Source organism: Myiozetetes cayanensis, unplaced genomic scaffold (assembly GCF_022539395.1).
Source record: "Myiozetetes cayanensis isolate MyiCay16 unplaced genomic scaffold, myiCay2020 scf1, whole genome shotgun sequence".
Taxonomy (NCBI): domain Eukaryota; kingdom Metazoa; phylum Chordata; class Aves; order Passeriformes; family Tyrannidae; genus Myiozetetes; species Myiozetetes cayanensis.
Window position 1 is genome coordinate 127956307 of NW_026086604.1, and position 7525 is coordinate 127963831.

The 7525-nt window shown below is 45.5% G+C and overlaps 2 protein-coding genes across 5 annotated transcripts in view; one reads left to right on the top strand and one right to left on the bottom strand.

Annotated features, from left to right (window-relative positions):
- ANKIB1 (ankyrin repeat and IBR domain containing 1) overlaps positions 1–7303 on the bottom strand; it is an 84482-nt gene extending 77179 nt beyond the window's left edge. For 2 of the 4 annotated variants that reach the window (XM_050326893.1, XM_050326863.1), the window contains exon 1: positions 7015–7303. The gene's annotated coding sequence lies outside the window, so the exon portion shown is untranslated. Of the gene's footprint in view, positions 1–3087; positions 3125–7014 lie in introns of all 4 variants that reach the window. The other 2 variants (XM_050326873.1, XM_050326902.1) reach the window with 2 other exon arrangements.
- On the top strand, positions 6469–7479 carry LOC126650050 (proline-rich protein HaeIII subfamily 1-like). Its single transcript, XM_050334529.1, has one exon. It carries the CDS (start codon positions 6469–6471, stop codon positions 7477–7479), a length of 1011 nt encoding a protein of 336 aa, XP_050190486.1.
- Positions 7480–7525: the final 46 nt, after the last annotated feature.

Here is a 7525-nt window from a genome sequence, read left to right on the forward strand (position 1 = left end):
AAAAAGTAACAATTCTGCAAGTAATTTTCAGAGGCAAGTTAATAAAAAAATATTTCAGAGGAAAATTCTGTTGCAACACCATTTACAGGTTGCTACTGTTGAAAATAATTCCTGATGTGCATCCAGCCTTGCATATCTTACATACCTAGTAGTTAATAAAAATACAAAGAGAAACACACAACTGCATATCACAGCAGCACAGTAACAATCAAATCCTCACTACACAGAAAAATTCATTAATAAATGACAACAGTCCTAAAATTCCTATTCTTAAGTCTAAACTAAACTTTAATAGAACCAGTATTTGATGTATTTTTTGTGCAAAAACATTGATGAGTCTACATCATGATCTCTTCTCCAAAGGCTGGCTCATAACAGGAAGTATTTCAATTATCATCATCAGTGCTTCATCTGTGCATCCTACAAAACACACTATTGCTTTTTGATACAGTCAGTTTTGAGTTTCTACACAACAGCTTTGATAGAAATATACAAAAATTAGTAACTCTGCCTTCAAAATTTCTATTAGAAATCCATTTGAAATAAAAGGCCAGGGGGGCATTACCTACCCCAACTAACATCTCTGGAATTTCCTTGAAGAGGAAATCTTAAGTGGACTACAAACACAACTCAAACTAATAAATATAGCAAATACAATTTTCCCCTCTAAGTTACTTAATTTGTAATAATTTACAGCAAGGACCAAAACAGCTGCACACAAACAGGACATAATGTTCCCACTGTCACTTAAAGTACCTGCTATAAGAACAAGCAGGGTGTGTTTTAAAAGCTAAATCACATTTATAAACTAGAAAAATCTGATTATTTTCTATGCTGAATTCAAGGAAACGTGATCATCAGATGAAGTACTTGGGGAAAAGAATCAGTTTCCAACGGATGTTATTCAGCCTGTCCAGATTCCTTTGTAGAGCCTTGCTATCCCCCAGCAGATCAACACTCCTGCCCAACTGGTGTTACTGAGGGTGCACTCTATACCCTCATCCAGATCATTGATAAGGATATTAAACAGGACTGGCCCTAATACTGAGCCCTGGGGAACACCACCAGTGACTGTCTGCCAACTGGAAGTAGCACCAGTCACCATCACTCTCTGGGTCCAGACACCCAGACAGGTTTTTTCACCCAGAGAAGAGTACACCCATGCAACCAGACAGTTTCTCCAGGAGGATGCTGTTGGAAATGGTGTCTAAGGCTTTACTGAAATGTCTGCAGCCTTTTGCTCATCTTCTAAGCGAGTAACCTTGTCACAGAAGGAGACCAGGTTGGTCAAGTAGGACCTGCCTTCATAATACCATGCTGGCTGGGCCTGATCCCCTGGTTGTCCTGTACATGCCATGTACAGGATGGCACTCAAGATGATCTGGCCTTCCCTGGCCCTGAGGTCAGACTGACAGAACTCTTCCTCTTTCCTCGTAATTTGTTACTTTGTTTCCCCCCACATACAATAAAGGATGGAGATTCTCCTTGGCTCTCCTTTTGTTACTAGTGTATTAATAGAAACACTTCATTGTAGCAACTTTTACAGCAGTAGCCAGATTAAGTTCTAATTGGCCCTTCTAATTTTCTCCCTGTGTAACCTCACGACATCCTTGTAGTCCTCCTGAGTTGACTGCCCCTTTTTCCAAAGGCTATAGACTCTCCTTTTTCTCCTGACTTCAAGACAAAACTCCCTGCTCAGTCAGGCTGGTCTCCTTCCCTGCCAGTTCTTCTTTCGGCACATGGGGACAGCCTTCTCCTGCGCCTTTAGGATTTCCTTCTTGAAGAATATCCAGCTTTCCTGGACTTCTTTGCTTTTCAGGAATGTCTCCCAAAAGTTTGTCAGTCTCCTCAATACACCAAAGTCTGCCCTCTGGAAGCCCAAGGTAACAATTCTGCTGAGCACCTCCTTACTTCTCCAAGAATTGAAAACTCTGTAATTTCACAATCACTGTGCCCAAGATGGCCTCTGAATAGCACATCACCCACAAGCCTTTATCTGTTCATGAACAATAAGTCCAGTAGGTCACCTTCCTTAGTTGGTTTACTCATCAACTCTGTCAGAAAATTATCTTCCAGGCACTCCAGAACCTCCTAGACTGTTTCCTCTCCACTGTACCCTATTTCCAGCAGACATCTGGTGAGTCGAAGAGCCCCAGGAGAACAAGGGCCAGCAACTGTACAACTTCTCCCTGCTCAGAGAATATTTCATTTCCCTCTTCAACCTGGCAGGATGGTCTACACCAGGCTCCCAACCAGGGTATCTGTCCTGTTGGCCTTCCCCCTGATTCTTATGCATAAGCAACCCTATTGACACCATAGTTAAGTTCTAGACAATACAAACAGTCCCTAAAACACAGCGTTACGCCACCACCCCTCCTTCTTTGACTATCTCTTCTGAAGAGTTTACAGCCATCCACTGCAGCCCTCCAGTTGTAAGTCATCACACCATATTTCTCTAATGTCAATTATATCGGTTTTCCTGCTGCACAGTGGCTTCCAGTCCTCCTATTTGTTGCCCATGCTGTGTGCATCGGTGTAGAAGCACTTAAACCAGGCTATTGATGCCACTTTTTTGGGGGGGAGAAGCCCTAATTCCTGTATGACCAATCTCAGATGCTTCTGTGGTTTCTAACACACCAACAACCCCTGGTCTTTGCTGCCACATGGATCACCATCCCCTGCCTTCACTGAGATGGAAGATCAAAGGGCATCAATAGCACACTACCCCTCAAATACAGGTGTGCTGCTGCCAGGCTTATCTCCAGCAAGCCTGGTTTTATCCCTTTTGCCCTTCAAATGTAGTTTAAAGCTCTTCTTAAGAGCCCTGCTAACTCCTGTGCAAAGATCCTTTCCTCCCTCTGAGACAGGTGTACCCTGTCTGTTGCCAGCAGACCTGATGTCATGTAAACCAACCCATGATCAAAAAACCCCAAATTCCGCCAGTGATACCAGACCTGGAGCCAGGCATTGATCAGCTGGTTCTTGCTATTTCTTCCCTCATCATTCACTGCAACTGGAAGGATACAGAAGTACAGTACTTGTGCTCCTGATCTCTTAACTAAGGCCCTGAAACTTGCCCTTCATTACCTTCCAGACTTCTTGTTGCAAATTCACTGCTGCCTACCTGAAAAAAAAAAATTAAAATCAATAATGGATATTAATCTGAAGGCCATATCACAGTGGAATGCTTTCTCTTCCCATCTTTTACCCAGGTCTCAGGGAGGCAGCAGACTTCCCCAAGAAGCAGATCCTTCTCTTTGAGCCTTCTGTTCCCTTCAAGAAGGGAGTCTCTCATGACAATGATATTTTTTGTTTTGTGGGAGCAGTTCTGATGCAGGGTATAGGTCGACTTAACCTTGGCAGAACCTCCAAGCTAGATGAATCATTGTTCTTGTAACTGTTCGGTTTCATGTGCATGGACTCCAAAGTATTAAGTGGGCATGTGGGGGGGTAGGGTAGCCATAGAGGAGACACACTTGCTGCACTGGGCAGGAACTTGTCATTATTGCCCCCGTCCCTTAGGTCGCTGCATTCAGCCAGGCAGAGAGAAGATAAAGAATCCTCCATGACATGTCTACTGCAAGTTCTTCAGGTGTGTCAAAATGGTAAGCACAAGCAACTGGGAAACTCCCTTAGGTAGGGAAAATCCCCAGGAAATTTAATAAAGTTTTCTCCAACATAGAAGCCTGCACATAAGAATTATTTTATAATAATTAATAATACACTATCTTAGTTGTCATGATGTAATATTTAAACTACACTAACTTATTGTAAAAAAATAACATTACTATACTGCAGGCTGTGTGCAAATATTGATTTCCAGTAAGTTTATGCACCAATATAAAACTTACTTTTAGAGGATTTATTTTGTCCATGGGTCTTCCTTGTCAGTACAAAACTGAAGAAGAAAAGTTACAAGAGTAACTTTTCTTGCAACACTGTCACACCGACTCTCCATAAGGCCACTTGAATCAGGAAGGATCCCAAGCATTCAGCAGCAAGACCCTTCTACTTCTCTGCAGTAATCCATTTACAAGCTGTTACCTTATTTTAACTACAATTATCATCCAAGGGGCAAAGTTCAGAATTTACCTGCTTTAAAATATAAATGTAAGCAAAACCACCAAATGAAAATATCTCTTAAGCAACTCCAATAAAACTCCTTATAGAAAATTCAAGGATATTAGCAGTACTACAAATAAGCTTTAGGTCAAAAGAAGTCTTTGCCTTATATAAAACAGTTAAAAACTGTTGCTCCTTGTCCTGTCAAAACAGGCCCTGGTAAAAAGTCACTCTCTGTCTTTCTTGTAGGCCCCCTTTGTATACTGAAAGGCTGCAACAGCATCTCCTCGGAGCCATGATAATGGTGTTGACAACAGAATTTTCCATGTAATTTTCAACATTTCAGAGTTTCCACAAGGCTGTTTTTCAGGCAAAACAGATCCCTCTTTGCTATGCATCATTACCAATTATGCAAATACAGTAATGTGATTTGAAACCTAACTAGTTCAGCACATGTATCGGTAACCTCCAGCTTCTCAATTTTCTTTCTCACTGGCATGAGTCACCTTAGCAAAGGTGACAAAACTTCAACACTGGCAACCGCAAAGAGCAACTTCTCTTATCAGATTCCAAGGTGACGTTAATGAACTAGTCAAGTAACGGTAACTACAGGGTATCCAAAGAGCAAAACTGAACCAACTAACCAAACAAAATCCTCAAAACCAAAACAACGGAAGAAATCCTTCCAACACAAAAACAACAAAAAAAAGCGAACCCCCCCCAAACAAACAAACAAAACCACCAAACAAAAAACCCAAAACACCACAAACCCTGTTAGTCAAACTAGTTAATGATTAATAAAGAAAGCTCAATTACTGAAATAAAAAGAAATATAGTGCTAAGCAATCACAGCAGAGGTGTCACAGACCAGGAGTGAGAAACTGCTTGGGACAGAATAAATCAACCACACTGTTAACAAGGTCTTATACAGTGAACAAAGACATTATGACATTTTGCAAAACCATTTTTATAGTTGTTCAGTTGAATAAAACCTGACAGCTTTAAAAGGCATTCCCTTTCAAATTTACATGCTCAGTTTTCTGTAATTTTCTGGAGTGTGTAGGCCACCTAAGAACATATAACAGATACATGTAAACTCACATGCAATATGTAACCACATCCAGAAAACTCCGTGGTTTTTTCAATAAGCCAAATCATGTACTTACGTATGTACATGCTTAGTCCTCTCTAGATGTGTTTGGCACAAGTAAAAATCAAAGGGACTGCATAAAACTTACTTGCCTAATTTTTGGGTTTTGGTTATTGATATTATTATAGTGCCAATGTTGTAAGATTTTTTTTGTTTTCTTTCTTTTAAAACTAATTTTCATATATGCATATAGGAAGAGAGGGCACCCCTAACACTGTTTAGCTTTTTAGTAGATTTACAGTAATACTGTAATTCAGGAATAATATATTGTAATATTAAAATACTTTATTCTTTTGATTAAGGACTAAAGTAAAATCTGTTGAAGAAATGAATTGCTCCAGTACAGAACCACCGAAAGTCTTGGAATTAAAGTTTCCAGAAGCCTCTTCTGTAATTTCATCTCTGATTTCTAAGGACAGCCATTTACTCTTCCCATGTCCACGAAAAAAAAAAAGAAAAAAAAAAGAAAAAAAAATGCTATAAATTCTACCAGTTCACTTCTGTGTAGACATATTAACCAAGCAAGTTCTAAGTAGCCACGCTCCAAGTAGTTGAAAAATGCTGTTGCTTTCCTTATGACTAAAGCCCTTCCCCCTCCCCGCAAGGAAGGAGAGTAATTTTCCTCTATACGCAAGGGAGATTAAAGAGAAATTAATCCACTACGCTTCGTATTGAAAGTCAAAGAGATGAAAGGAGAAAACAGGCATACATGTAAAGGAAGACACAGTCTCATCTCATTGCTAACCTCTACAGCCAAAATCCTCTCAACAGTGGCCTCTTTCTTGTTAGTGAGTGTACTTAAATTACAACATATTATTGATGTTATGTCTGCAACTAAAACTCCATTTCTGGAACCCATAAGCACAGAAATGCACTCAAAGAAGGAGCAATCAAGGACAGTTAGTCATAATGGAGGGATCCATGAAAACAATTTAAGCTGTAGTATTAGTGCTTTACTCTGCCGAGCGTTTTCATGACTCTGTATTTCCTCTGCGTACTATTTGAACTGTAAATAAGAGACAGACTGAGTAGTCATAAATTATTTAGATTAATTTTTAAAAGTTGCCCAATTTCCAGTATGTGCTTAGACATGCCTGGGAGAGCGATAGTGCTACTTACATAAAACTGTTACGGTATCAAGACTCAATTTTTAACTCGGGGGTGGGGGGGGTTGTGCAGAAATCCCACGAGATCGCGAGCGTTTGATTTCATTCAAGGGCTGCTCCGACGGCGCTCCCCAGCCAGGAAGCCAGGTCATGCAGCCACAGCTCACCCCGCCGCACACGTTCCCACTCTGGCCACTCGTACTTTTCCCCTTCTGCCTTCCGGGCAGGATTTCCAGGCTACAAACAAGGCGGGCACGAGCCCAGCAGCGGGAGCTGGCTGGAGCCAGGCCGTCCAAACTTTCCGACGGTCTCTGCCGTCCCGGCTCTGCTGACGCCGACCCGCCTCGACCCGGCCAGTCCCGAGGGGAGGGCCCCCCGCCGGCCGAGAGCCGGGACCTGCGGCGGCCTCTCTGCCCCTTAATCCCCCGGCCTGGCGGCCGCCGCCTCCCGGTATCCCCCTTGCCCCCTGCCACTCCAGCCTCGATAACCTGCCGCCAGTTCACCTCGCCCGCGGCCGCTCCCGCCTCCCCCGCTCCGCTCCCCTCTCCTGCCGAGGCGCCCCCAGAGCCGCCTCCCGGCCCGGCCCCCCGCGATGCGGGCGCTGCAGCCGCCCCGATGTGCCCGCGGCCGGGCTCCCCTCGCCGCGCCCTCCCGCAGCCCCCGCCCGAGCCTCGCCCAGCGCCGCGGGGCACTCACCGGCTCCTCACAGGGGCTCTCCCTGGCCCTTCCCGGCGCCTCCGCGCCCACCACCCAGCGCTTCCATGTGTCCAGCGGCCGCTCGTCTCTCCCGCTCCGCTCCGGCTGCGGCGCCCTCTGGAGTGCCCACTCCAGCGGGAGCCCCGCGGGCAGCCGGGGCTGTCACTCAGCCCGCCGGGCTGCCCGGCGCGGTCAGGGCGCTGCGGCTGCCGCCGGCTCGCTGCCCCTTTGTTCGGCGGCGGCGGCGCTGACAGCGGCTGCTGCCGGCGGCGCTCCCCAGGCCCGGGCGGCCGCTCCGCCTCGGCGCCTCCCCGCCCGCCCTCCCGCCGCGCCTCCTGCTCCCGGCCCGGGCCGCAGCCCCGGCTCGCTCCTTCTTTCTCCGGCCGCGGTCAACAATCGGCGGCAGCACAAGTTCAGGCCGCCGACCCGGAAACTCATCGGCAGCCGAGGCCCGCGGGGCTCTGACGGGAAGCGGATCCGCCGCGCCGGGGGAGGGAGCGGGGCGGGACGG